The 14133-nt window shown below is 43.2% G+C and overlaps 1 protein-coding gene across 2 annotated transcripts in view; it reads left to right on the top strand.

Moving 5' to 3' along the window:
• Positions 1–14133, top strand: part of UROC1 (urocanate hydratase 1) — an 85780-nt gene that overhangs the window by 38982 nt on the left and 32665 nt on the right. For both annotated transcript variants that reach the window (XM_084840205.1, XM_084840204.1), the window contains 6 exons: positions 1200–1343; positions 5789–5877; positions 6940–7002; positions 7778–7957; positions 13192–13289; positions 13689–13761. In XM_084840205.1, coding sequence (XP_084696331.1) covers positions 1200–1343; positions 5789–5877; positions 6940–7002; positions 7778–7957; positions 13192–13289; positions 13689–13761 — 647 coding nt within the window. The remainder of the gene's footprint in view (positions 1–1199; positions 1344–5788; positions 5878–6939; positions 7003–7777; positions 7958–13191; positions 13290–13688; positions 13762–14133) is intronic.

The raw sequence follows: 14133 nt of genomic DNA, 5'->3' as shown, positions 1-14133 counted from the left end.
CAGCTACATCCTTTTGTATTTTTTTTTACTCTAGATTAGGTGCAGAGCCATGATCCAGCTCTTAAAAGCCCCCCTCCCTCCCATGCAAAGGTTCTAATCCAGATCAAGCCCCCTGCAGTTAGAGCAATTTCTTTTTAAAGGGAGATGGATTTAAAGTAATGTTTATTTTCATTTTGGCCCCTAGGGGCCAGTGGCTCAATGTGGTGTTGGCCGTGTAGAACCCTGCACAGGTCACTTTCTTTTACATACCCGGAGAGTAATTGAACCTGAGTAATTGGGCAGAAGATGTTGAGTTCTCCTTAATTTTGCTTCAAGCCTTACATGGTTACTCCAAAAAATTCAGACATTGTTGGATATGAAATTATAGATTTTGAACAATAAACAAATGTAGATGTGACAGCAGTATTGTCACTGGTAAATTATGCTGTGTGTGTGTGTGTGTGTTAGGGATGTACGAAATTGACTCACCGTTTCGTCTGGTGTCATTCGCGGGGGGGGGGGAGGCGCTCTGTTCCTCCCCCCGAAATTCTCCCTGGCTGGCTCTGCTCCGTGGCAACTCCACAGAGCCACTGGCCTGGGCCGCCTGCAGCTGGACATCCGGCCGCTGGGCTGCGCAGGGACGTAAATGGCGGCCGCCGTAGCTGCCACCATTTGCGTCCCTGTCTTCTGCCATGATAGGCTACGTAAATGTATACGTAGCCTATCACGGCAATAGGCAGGAACGCAAATGGCAGCCACTGTAGCCACTGCCATTTGCGCCCCTGTCTTTTGCCGTAATAGGCTATGTATATATTTATGTAGCCTATCACGGCCTCTGCAGGGACGCAAATGGCGTCCCTGCGTTAGCTGTGATAGACTACGTAAATACTTACATAGCCTATCAGGGCCATTCGAGGAACACCGGAATGGCCGACAAAGGTAGGCTCCGTTCCCAGCCCATTTCGTGGGGGTGGGGTGGGGCGGGTGGCTTCGTTCCGCATATCATTGCGCTGGCATTTGTTGCACTGGCATTCGGCCTCCCTGGAATCCGTGGCGAAATTCTCCAACATCCCGTGTGTGTGTGTGTGTGTGTGTGTGTGTGTGAGAGAGAGAGAGAGAGAGATTGGGAGAGAGAGATTGGGAGAGATTGGGAGAGAGAGAAAGTGAAAGAGATGGGAGTACCATCTACAGTAACCACCCTCTTCTGCAATGTGCTTTAGCTAACAGTGCTCAATGCAGGGCGTCGCTACTTGGGAGTGGAGGACCTGTCTGGGAAAGTCTTTGTCACATCTGGCCTTGGAGGAATGAGTGGGGCTCAAGCAAAGGCTGCGGTCATTGCTGGCTGTGTGGGAATTATTGCTGAGGTAAGACCATATGGGTTTTTATGGTAGTCACTGCTTATGGACATTCATTTTGAAATTATATTTTATTGTATTTGGTTTCATTTAAAATTGTTCATATTTAATTTGAATGTATTAATATATTTGCATTGTTTCATGCTGTAAGCTGTCTTGAGAAGACAGTGGTCTTGGAAGGTAGCTAAGAAATGGATATAATAATAGTCATAATAATCATAATGATAATCATAATAATCTTGTATGCTTTCAAGTCATCGTCATCATCATCATTATCATCATCCCCCTTTCACTCAGGTTTTCCTTCACTGAACGTCCATCTGATAGTCATTTTGGAACGTGTCTGTAAAGGTTTGGGGAAAGGGGATATCAGGTGCTCAAATTTGGTGCATACGATCCCTGCAAACTACAAGAATCACATCCTGGCTCCATAATTTGCACAGCAGACTAGGGATATCGTTGGACCAGCAAAGGTGGCAGAAGATCCACACATACATGGAGCATGTGCAAAGCTATTTGCACGTAGTAACCCACCAACAGCCCCACTTTTTCTTCTTTGTTTCTCAGTACAGCATTCTGTGTTTCTAGCTGTCTGCTAAGACTACCAAACTAAGAACACAGCAATGCCCCATCTGAGGAAACAGGAACATAGGAAGCTGCCTTATACTGAGTCAGACCCTTGGTCCATCTAGCCCAGTACTGTTGACATTGCCTGGCAGCGGCTTTCCAGGGTTTCAGGCAGGAATTTTTCAAGCCCTATCTGGAGATGCCAGGGACTGAACCTGAGACCTTCTGAATGCAAACCAGTGAGCCATGGTCATAGGTCTCCTGATGACTTCTCAGATGTTTTCTTCTACATTTGAGAATTAGCACCAGACTGCTGATGCTGCAAAGAGATAATCAAATCACAGAAGGGGCCTCACAGATATTCTAGGGCACTTTGGGGCAGTAGTTCTGGTGACTGACAAGAGCACAGATGTAGAAGAATTCAACATACCTGGCACTTGCATTCCACAAGGGGATTATGCTGATAGTCACTACTGGGTGACATTTATTCTTTATTAAATCCTGTTTTGTATTCTGCCCTGTGCATCCAAGGAGAAAAGGGAGGCATATATTGAGTGATCCTGTTCTATCCAAACAACAAACTTGCAAGGTAGGCTAGACACTTTGACTTGGCAATGACCACTCATGGAGCTTAATAGCTGAGCAGGTATTTCAACCCAGGCCTCCCTGATGCAAGTCCCACACTCTAGCAAGAGACCACTAAATCACGCTGGTGTACAGAAACCATGGCTCAAAACTGGTAATGATAATATCAAATCCCAGCATGCTCCCTTGAAGTACTTTCCCACTTCCACTTTGCTACCATTGCTCAGGGAAGCAAATACCTTGCAGCTCTTCATTTCACCCTCTGAAGTAAGACATGCCCCTTCAAATAACTTCTAATAGCAGCTAAATTTTAATAGTTCAGAGATGGAGAGATATCTCAGTTTCACTCTTAGAGGGTGGCTAACTAAGATTTGAAAAGTAGCTGAGGCGACAAAAACAACCAAATAGATATGTTTCCAAGATGGTAGACAGAAGTAGAAAGTTCCTCTAGCAATTGGCCATCATTTCTCCATTTTATGAAAACAAGATATAATTTAGATATCAATAAATATACGAGTTTTTCTGTGATGTAAATTGGTCTAGTACAGGGGTCCCCAAACTTTTTGGACCTGTGGGCACATTTGAGAATTTGAGAGACTGCTGTGGGCACCACCACAAAATGCCTAACTAGTGACTTTGCTGCTTTGGCATCTACCTGTTGCATCTGTGGATCTTAGCCTGCTTCTTATTCAGCAAAAATGTTTGTTTCATGTCTATTGGGTACCACAGTATCTCTTTAACAAGGAATTGCCTAATTTGGCTAATTGGTGGTGGTGAAATACAACTAATGCTTCTTTTAAACATATGTTTTGGCGAGGTTATTAAACAGATAAATTTTGTACTGGAACAGACTTTAATATTCACAGATGTACACACTCTTTTAAATTATTTACCTGTTTCATGGAAATTAACCAATGGTCAGCATAAATGGATTCTCCACATCCTTTTGACAGCTAAAAGACTGATATTACAACATTGGAAGGATAAACACTTACTTCCTATAATGCAGTCGATTACTTACCCTTACAACGCTTTCAATATTTGAATGGGTAGCATATAGACACTACCTTCAAATGGATGCTTGTTGGATATTTGGTCTACTTTTGTTGAAGCCTATGTATAATTGCTAGAAAGTTGCATGCGTTTCATACAAATCCATGTATATATATTAAAAAGCAAAAAAACTAAAAAAAAACTTAAAGTTTTAGTTTTAGTCACTACATTGGAGACCCCTTCACAGGTGCCATTGGAGGTGCCCATGGGCACTATGGTGTGTGTGGGTGCTGTGCTGGGGATCCCAGTCTAGTAAATGTACTATTTGTTTTGTAGCTGTATGTTATATTTTATATATATTTGGATTTATGTATATTGATCTATGTCATAATTCTAGAGTTGTCTCTACAGAAATGGCAAAATATTATATTTGTATAAATTTTGTATATTCTGAAATTTTGAATAACTGTTAAAGGGAAAAAACCCAACCCTTCCTTAATTTCTCCTTCTCCACCCCAAAGGCTATGAACCCCACACAACTTCCTGGTAGAAATGTAAATAGAACATTTAGGCCACAATCCAAAGAGTTAAGGGAGTTGAAACCAGCCTTATCCCACCTATTGCCTTCCAGATGCTTGGACCACAATTCCTGGGATTCCTGACCACTGGCTATGCTTTCTGGGGCTGATGGGAGGTGACATCCTAAACATCTGGAAGGCACAAGAGTGGGGAAGGCTGGCTTAACAGAAGGATCCTATGCATGCCTACTCAGCAGCAAGTCCCACTCAGTTCAATGGGACATATTCCCAAGTAAGTATGTGTATAGGATTGTACTCTTATGCTGCAATCCTATATTATACTTGCTTCTGAATAGACATGAATAAGATTGCATTATTAGTACATTTATGCCTGTTTTGTGCTCTTAAGCCAACTAGAATCATAAAATCATAGAATCATAGAATGGTAGGGTTGGAAGGGGCCTACAAGACCATCGAGTCCAACCCCCTGCTCAGTGCAGGAATCCAAGTCAGAGCATCCCTGACAGATGGCTGTCCAGCCTCGTCTTGAATGCCCCCAGTGTGGGAGAGCCCACCACCTCCCTAGGTAATTGGTTCCTAGTTATTGGTCATATTGCTAATAAGTATTTCCTGATGTTCAGCCAGAATCTGGCTTCCTGTAACTTGAGCCAATTATTCTGTGTCCTGCATTCTGGGATGATTGAGAAGAGAACCTGGCCTTCCTCCCTGTGACAGCCTTTCAAGGACTTGAAGAGTGCTATCATATCTCCCCTCAGTCTTCTCTTCTCAAGGCTAAACATGCCCAGTTCTTTCAGTCTCTCCTCACAGGGCTTTGTTTCCAGCCCCCTGGTCATCTTTGTTGCCCTCCTCTGAACCCTCTCCAGCTTGTCTGCATCCTTCTTAAAGTGTGGTGCCCAGAACTGGACATAGTACTCCAGATGAGGCCTAACCAGTGCTGACTAGAGGGGAACTAGTACTTCCCGGGAATTGGAAGCTATACTTCTATTAATGCAGCCCAAAAGAGCATTGGCCTTTTTTTGCAGCCACATCACATTGTTGGCTCATATTCAGCTTGTGATCTACCTCAATTCCAAGATCCTTCTGACTTGTAGTGTTGTTGAGCCACGTATCCCCCATCTTGTCACTGTGCATTTGGTTTCTTTTTCCTAGGTGCAGAACTTGGCATTTATCCCTATTAAATGTCATTCTGTTGTTTTCAGCCCAGCGCTCCAGTCTATCCAGATCACTTTGAATTTTGTTTCTGTCTTCCAAAGTATTAGCTATCCCGCCCAATTTTAATATACCTATTCCAACCCTAGACCCTTCCTTGGTGAGAAAAAAAGGTCCGAGAGTAATAATGTATTTATTATTGAGAAGATGCTTTGCCAAATGTGAACTTTGTCAGGCAGATTGTAATTTAAACTGTATGGTGGTTGACAGATTCACCATGTCTTGCTCGCTCAATAAAATGCTTCCCTAAGGAGCTCAAATGTTCTCATGTGGAACAGACCTTACCATCAGAGCAGCTCTATAGGTATGCTAGTAAACCAAGTGATAAAAGGGCTTCAGTGACCCATGTAATTTTACCATGGATGATGGGGAGAGCATTTTGTTTCTAAATTTGATGGAAAATTCTCGCCAAGTGATCATGTGTGGCATCATGTCTGAAACGAGACCTCAGATCAGATCTACACAGTGCTGATCAGACTCATCGCTAACCTACTATGCACAGTGAGGGCAAAATATTCTAAAGTGCAGGAGTCACTGATTTTTTAAAATTTAATCTCTCAGGTTGATGAAGCTGCCCTTTTAAAACGTCACCAGCAAGGATGGTTGATGGAAATCTCAAAGAGTCTGGACCACTGCATTGTTCGGCTCAGGTATGGCTCAAGGAACATATTCTTCAGTGCCTCACTGGTTCACTCCATATCCCACCAAAGACGTTTTGAGGAGTGTTTTCTGCAATATGGCGATAAAGGCCGAGCCAGAAAACCCTTTCCGCCCAATGTATTTCTAGGGGCTGACCTTACATTTCGCAGAAGTGAGTGAATACTGTGTCAGTGTTCCTCACAGAAATAAATAACACTCGTGGGGGGCTGCTCCTCCTGACATCTGTTTTCCCTGTTGGATTTTAAGGTGCATGCAGGGAAGAGAGGGAGAAAGTGGTTAATGATCCAAGCCTTTGCCACTGGGAAATGTTTGACACATGGAGCTTGCCATGTTCTTTGAAGCGGGTCTTCCGCTTGCCTGTATAAGAGTCTGACCTTCTCAATATGACCAGGCCTCATATGTTCAGCCATTTCCCCCTTAGTGAGTGTGAAGAACTTGCCCACACTGGAGTCATCCATAAATGAATTCTTTACAACTTAGCAAGAGTCTGTCCGTTTCCACTGAAATCTTCCAAATCTATTCCCACCCCTCTCTGATTGGCACCAGCTGGATGTTGTCCAAAAGCCCATGACGTCTTGTCAGTGCTTCCGAGATTTGGGCATTTTAAGATCTCCCAAAGCCTCCTCAGTACTCAGCAGCTCAGCTCACGATTGGCCAAGCTCTTGACATCAGAACAGCTAAGCCTGTGGAGGCTAGAGGGACGATAACATCACTTTGGCATCAGGGAGGATCAGCCAATGATGTCTAGAGAGTTGGGAGAGGCAGAGAGGTCAGGCAGAGGAGAGGAATGAAGCATGTCAGGAGATGTTCAACACTTATAGCCCATGGGCTGTGAGTATGCTCGTAGTAATAAATTAATATAAAATACTTATAGTCCACTTTATAGCCCCAAGAGGCCTTCCATATATGCCATTTCTAGAAATTGTCACATTTACTTGAAAATGCTTATCCAGACATTTAATTCTGAGCAAAAGTCTTTTGCATCTTTTAAAGATAAAACTATTATGGTGCAGGAATTTTTAAAAACAGAGTTATTTTTCTCTTTTACACAGAGAAGCAAAGAAGAAAAAAATACCCCTTAGTTTGGGATATCATGGGAATGTGGTAGATCTCTGGTAAGTAGGTGATGACCCTCTGTGATCCTCTTGCAGAGATACATTTCTAATACTCTTTAATTGAAGAATTTAGTTTATCCCCCACCAAACATGTGGCATCTCTTCTAACCTATGTCTATCTTGCTTATATATGAGAACAACATATACAACTGTATGAAAAGCTACAATGAAATGTTAACTAATTTCCCCTTAATCGTGAAACAATTGATGCTTTATTGTTTATGATATAGCTAAAGTTAAGCTGTTTTAGTGACAAACTAGAAGATAGATTAACAGTGCAATCCTGGGCATGTCAGTAAGCCCTGTTGAGTTCAATGAGGCTTCCTCCTAGGTAAATGCGTATAGGAATGTAGCCTGAATATGTGACTGCATTTAATGTGTCCTCTTTAAAAACAAATGAACATAACTCTGGTGCATTTGTCTGTGTGATCAGGGTTGGGACCACAGTATTGGGGTGTGGTTAACTTTTCCCCTCCATGCCATACTCCCAATAAAAATGCCCCCCCCCCATGCTATTCTGTCTAGGAGGGAAGCTGCCATAGTCTTTTAATGGGAGACCGAAACATGTGTCACTGAAATCAGTGGGTTTTACACGATTGACATATTGGTTGTATTGCTCCCTATAATGGGTCCTTAGCAAAATGCATGTTGGCTAATAACTTTACCCAGTTTTCCTGTAGGTGATCCTGAAATGTCCTCCCCTCATCCCTATATTTTATTAAAAAATCAGACCTACTAGTCTATAGTTGTCCACTTTTTCTCTTACTATACACAGGGAGAGACTTGTCGATGAATTCAATACCACTGGAGAATTGTTGGCTGATTTGGGGTCTGACCAAACATCTTGCCACAATCCATTTAATGGAGGCTACTACCCTGTACAGCTGAACTTTAAGGAGGCTAACCAGCTCATGTCCAGCAATCCTGTAAAGTTCCGGTCCCTAGTGGAAGAGAGGTACTTCAATAATTTTCACAAATTTTGTAGGTTGGAAGAAAATCTACCCCTGACTTCTGTGAGGTTGGATGTCTCTAGCAAATATTCGTTTTCCTTCTGTAGACACTATCTTTTAGGGGATTTTTTTTGGAAGGGGCAGGGAAGGTTGATTTTTGAATGACAATCATAAAATCAGTACGGTAGAATCTACATTCTGTTGTGGTAAACTAAGTCTGAAGTAATAGCTCTTCATTAGCAACATAATCCTATGACAAACTCTGATACATAAGCATACGTGAGTGAGTTAGTCAGCCCATCCCAAAACTCTTTATATGTATTTTATTTGATAAATTCCTTAAGGGCGCAATCCTTTCTGGATAGTTGGCCGCCTTGGGAGGATCCTCTCCTCTGTGTTCCAGCTGACCTTCATTTGTGGCTAAACAGCCGATTTTGGCTGTCAAGGTGGGGACTTCGGAGCATGAGGGTGGGAAGCCACACAGCACATAGGAAGCATTGTAACTACACTTCCGTGGTCTCCTCCCCTCCCTGTCCCCAGGAACGCCCCCTTTTTGCCCTGTCTGTACTGTGTTATGAGTGCTGAGATGAGGAAGAACTATGAGATGGCGGGGGAGGGGGAGGGGAGTGCAGTTCCTGGGAACACAGCTTGGAGCACTGGCTTTGAGCTTGGTTCCCAGAAACCCAAAAATCCTATGGCCTTCTAGACACTGTCTAGCAGCCATAGGATTGCTCTCTAAGTATGTACTTTGCAGTCTGATATGCTTAAGGCTGCATTCCTCACCCCCTGTGATGTTACCCTTCCTAGTCAACTCACCATCTTTACCCATTGGGTGCTTCCAGATGGAGGACTCCTGGTGCTAGCAATCAGAAGGCATTGTGCAGCTCTTCCATCTTTTTCTTAACAGATTTTCTGTGTTAAAGGGGAAAAAATGGAAGAAGCGGTAAGAAGACATGGGAGGGTCAAGTTTAGAAGTCAACATTGTTTGGACCTCCCATAAACATTCGTGACTGTGGCAGGGTGGAGGTGCCATAAAGGTCGTGTCTGAAAGCACCCCTAAAGATTCAGTGTGCATAAGGAAATAGCACTGAGGTGCTCTGCAAGAGAAGAATATAGCATTTAGCCAGCCAAAGTTGTGTGCAATAAACATTTGGGTCTGCTGAGCTAGTAGATGGAAAGAAAGTGCTGACAGATAGTGAAATATGGCCTCATGGTTAGCGCTGTGGAGAATCTTAATTTTTATTGCTTAGCCAAAGGTTATCACTGTTCATTTAGTGGTACAATAAATGGGCAATATGCAGTTCAAAATATAATTAAGACTAACACAATTTGGTACAATGTCCAATATATATCTATTATCCTATACAATGATAAAAACTGTCACACATTATGGGCATGGCTAACAGGAAAAACAACAACTGAAACACAAAAGAATTTAGTAAATGTATGAGAACTAAAGGGACCCAAATATTTCTAGCAAACCATATAATAAGATTAGCTCTAATGTCAAAGAAATTAGCTGAGAAACAAACAAAGGAAAACTCTACCCATTTCTGATGGCTACAACGATTAAAGCAGCCATGGGGAAAGGTGGCTGTATCCATATAATGTACATCACATGCCTAGAACTTTACACGTTCTGGCCAGAGTGCAGGGATAAAGCATGAAAGGGGTGCCCAAGTTGGGGAAGGGGGACATTTTGGGTGGATATTTAAAAACACACACACCCCACCATAAAGTTCCAGGGGCATGATTAACAGTGCTAGCTGGGAAATGTCAGCAGTTCTTTTATTTCTTTTTTATTTAAGCTTTTTTTGCCACTGCTTATGATAGCATTGACAGAGCTCTTCACAGTTGCTCATGTCAACCAACAGCTAGTCCCCATTATCCTGTCCTAGAATTCTTCTGTAACACGATTGCATTAAGACATCTCATTCCAAGGGGGGTTTGGCTGCCATTTTCCCCTGGGAATGTCCCTCAGAGGCATTTTTGGGGAGAATAATAGTGGCATGCCAGTCAGCTGCAACAAGGAGATCTGCTGTCACCATCACAGGCAGCAGCAGAATGTTTAAAAAGAAACCTCTGACACTCTCCAGATGTTACTCCCCCCTCCCACAATTCTCTCTCTCTCTCTCTCTCTCACACACACACACACACACACTGACCCCCTATTTCCCCTACCATGAATAGAGCAGTGAATTGGTATGGCGGGGGGGGGGGGGCACTTTACATCAGGCCTAGTTTAAACCAGTTATTATGGTGATGTGGGATAACATTTTGGAATACAACTTAGAGCTTTTCTACACGAGATATTTATTGTGCACTCCTGATTCCTTACCCACCATTGTTTATGAGTTCTTTAGACGATGTTGTCCTCTAAAGTTTTGATTCTGTCTTTAAGGACATTTTCCTGGGTGTTTTTTAGAGCATGGAAAATGGGCTATTATTTCTGAAATGAAAGAAAGGGTAGTTTCCTTCTTCTGTATTTGTGCTATTCTGCTATAGCACAGCATCACCCAGAGATTATGTAGTGGAAAAGCAGGAAAGGAAAAGCTCTTGATGTAGAGCTTGGATCTCAATTCTGTGATGAAACTGAACGTAGATACAGTGATTAACAACCTTGTGCAGAAATGCTCTTAGAGTGACAGCCAGAAAAGAAACTTGACCCTATACAGTAAGGCTGCAATCCTATTCACAATTATCCAGGAGTAAGTCCCATTACCATGGGACATGGGAATACCATGGGACATACTTCCTGGTAAACATGATTAGGATTGCACTGTCCGTATGTGTTACGATGGCTTTTAAAAATGTACTCCATTCCTGATGGCTTTGGGGCAAAACCACACATCTAGCCAACACATGGTGGCAACTTGAGACATAACAGTATTCCTTGGCTTGATTTAAAACACTCATGCAAATGAGACTGGAATGAGAAGGTATAGAAGGCACTGCTTGAATTAAAAATGTTCGGAGGGAACTATTCTAAGGTTTGATTACCCCCATTAAACACTAGTGAGGGTTGAATTCTAGTGAAAGGAAAAAGGAACTGGAAAAGGGACAAAGGAGGTAATGTGTTGGGAGGTTTGGAGTAGGGCTGTGCAGGGACCCCCTGACCCGCCTGTAATGTTGTGTAGATGGCCCATTTATGGCCACAATCTATGCAACATTTAATTACTGGAAGATGAAGACTCACCATTTTAAAAGAAATGGTGACTCCCTTCAAGACAGCGACAGTTGGGGGCGCTCCCCGCAGGTTCAAGCAAGGAGCAGGGGGTTTGCGCGGCTGGGCAGGCGGCTGTCCAGATCGGGCCAAAGCACCTTGAAGCACTTTGGATCGATCCAACCCACTTTGGGACACTTCGATCCAACCCCGACCCGCTCCGGAACCAGACCGCTTCAGTTCGAATCACCCCGATCTGCTTTGGGATTTGGACTGAAGCGGTGCACAGCCCTACTTTGGGGAGTCTTCTAAAAGAACTGGATTTCAGTTCTAGAAATAAGTGGCAGCTGGAAGCCACTTCAAATTACAGGAGTGGCCCTGCAGAGAGAGTACTAAGTTTTTTTGGGGGGAAGCAGGGGAAGGTAGTGGAGCTGACCTCTGAGGAAGGAGAATTCTCCTTTCCAAAGGTCAGAGCAGGCTGCAGGGATTTCATTATCTACCCCCGCACACCCAGCCACCAATTTTGTTCTAAAATCAAACTAGCAAATTGCTGTGTGCAGGAAGAGGGGTTTTGAGCCATGGCCAGCTGCTTGTTTTTCCAGTGCATACGTTCTGGAACTAGGAATGGGAGAATTAGGGTCTAAGGATTAGTAGTAATAATTCTCTTCTTGCAGTGTGTTCCTGTTAAGTTTCTGTTTCAGAAAAGATGGCTTGGGAATTGGGAGTTGCTTGCACTGACTAGCTCAAGTGAGTTTGATGGTTCAGACGAGACACAACGTAGTGGCAGACCTTGTTTGGCCAGATCATAGAGGAAGCAAGGGAAGGGTTTGCATTGAAGAACAAACGGGGTGTGTGGAGTGGGGTGCGGGGTAAGGAGAGCTGAACCTTCCCCACTCCTGTTGCCCTGGCACTTTCTCCCAGCTGGACACTTCCAGTGTCTGAGCCCAATTGTGGGGCAGGTGGTGGGTGGAAGAGTTTGAATCTCAGACTGTGGGAAGGTAAGACGCTCTAGCCAGCCACTGTATTGCACGGAGCTTATATTTTATTGTTAGGTTGCATTTTAACTGTTGTTTGCTTAGTATACTGCTTAGGTCTTTAGAATGTTAAGCAGTTAATCAATCAATCAATCAATCAATACAATACAACACAATACGCTGCAAGAGGAGGGAGGATTCAGTTATGTTCACCCACATCTCCCTTTAGTTCTTTAAAATCAGGTACCTCTGCCACGCTTCACTCTCTACACATTTGTTTAAAGACCTGTTTTAAAACAATGCGTAAAGGCCCGTTTTTAAACAATGGGTCTCCACTGTCATAACTGCTGTCAGGCTATGTCACTTAACAGTTAGGAATAGAAATGGTTTTGACTCCCAGCTCTTGCATGATCATGCCCAACTGCTGAGGTCTTCAGGGGAGGCTATGCTCCGTGTCCCATGAAGATACAGCTGGTGGAAACATGGGACAGGGTCTTCTTGGTTGCAGCATCCACACTTGGGAATTCACTCCTTTGGGAGGCTTGTCGGACCCCTGCCTTGCTTTCAGTGTCTGGTAAACACTGTCCTTTCTTGACATGCCTTCAATATTAGCTAAGTTGACCCCATGCTTGATTGGTTCTGTTGCTGATTTTTGGTCCTGTTTCTGTGATGGTTTTAATGTGTCATGCTGCTTAAGATTTTGTTATTTTTTTAATGGTTAATATTTTATTGAGTCTTTATTGTATTGATTTTGTAAATTGTATTTTTATGCCCCCACCCCCAGTATGCCACTTTGAAGGCCCTTCTTTGGGTGGAAAAGCAGCCTATAAATCTATAATAATAAAAGGGGATGTGTGTCTGTCCGTCCATCCATCAGCAGCACCATAGCTCCAAGACCATGGAACCTAGACACCTGAAACGTGGCATGCATACAAAGGGGACCCTAGGGGTGTGCACCTCAGGGTAATTTTGGTTTTTAACAACATATTAATTTATTTGAATGTATTTGAATGTGTCTGTGTGGTTGAAGTGCTCACTTTTTTCCCTTATGTAAATTGATAGATGGTGTCAGGAGTAATGTTGCACCTTTATGTGCTTTCAGTCTGAGGAGGCAAGTGGCTGCAATCAACAGGCTGTCTGATCAAGGACTGTTTTTTTGGGATTATGGAAATGCTTTCCTTTTAGAAGCTCAGAGAGCTGGTGGGTATATGTTTTCTTTTTTGTATGCAGATTAAACAAGTCATACATTTGGCTGAGTGCAACTGATAGCACGTCTCCAGGATAGGGGTTCTCAATCGTGTGGAGAACCTCCACAGAAAGAGGAGGCTCTCGTCTTCAGACAGTCGCCCCCCGTGAGTAAAGGGTGATGAGCACAACAACAGAGGGGCGTAAGTTTAGAGTGATCCCTTTTCTCACTCATTGAATTTAACCTCATTAGAGTGTGCCTGAATAGGGCTGTAAGCCAATTGCCATTCTGCATGTAGCTTATAACAGAAGAGCAATAATTCATTAGTGCTAGGAGCCACCCATCTGAAAGCACTCTTGAGATCTGTGGAATTTCTTCCTCATTTAATAGCTTGCATTGACATTCTTTTGAAGGTGCTGATGTCAAGAAAAGAGGAGCCGGCAAAGGAGAATTCCGATACCCTTCCTATGTTCAGCACATTATGGGGTACGTAGAAGAGGATAGAATATGGAACGCAAACCCTTTTCCATCAGGAGGAAGAAAGGAATGTGTCTGCAATTTGGGAGGGGATTGGGAAGGGAAGGAGGAAGACTCTGAATGAACTGCCAAGTCTGAGGTTGCTTCTTAAAAGTCACTCCTGTGTATTCATGTGTTCTCAACGGCCTTTTGTGAAGAAGTAATCCAACAGTAGACCAGCGAAGTGTAAGCTGGATTCTCAGGTACTATGGTTCACAAATCTTTTGTGAAGTCCATCATGTGTTTCGCTTCTTCATGCACATGTGAACATGTATGGAGGTATGGAGATCTATGAGAGGAATTCTGAATCGGATGAAAGTAATGTGAAAATCAGACATGAGA

The sequence above is a fragment of the Heloderma suspectum genome, chromosome 2 (genome assembly GCF_057233095.1).
Source record: "Heloderma suspectum isolate Gila_16-S chromosome 2, 16-S_ref, whole genome shotgun sequence".
NCBI lineage: Eukaryota > Metazoa > Chordata > Lepidosauria > Squamata > Helodermatidae > Heloderma > Heloderma suspectum.
The sequence above is the reverse complement of the archived record's forward strand: the minus strand, read 5'-3'. Positions and strand labels throughout refer to the sequence as shown.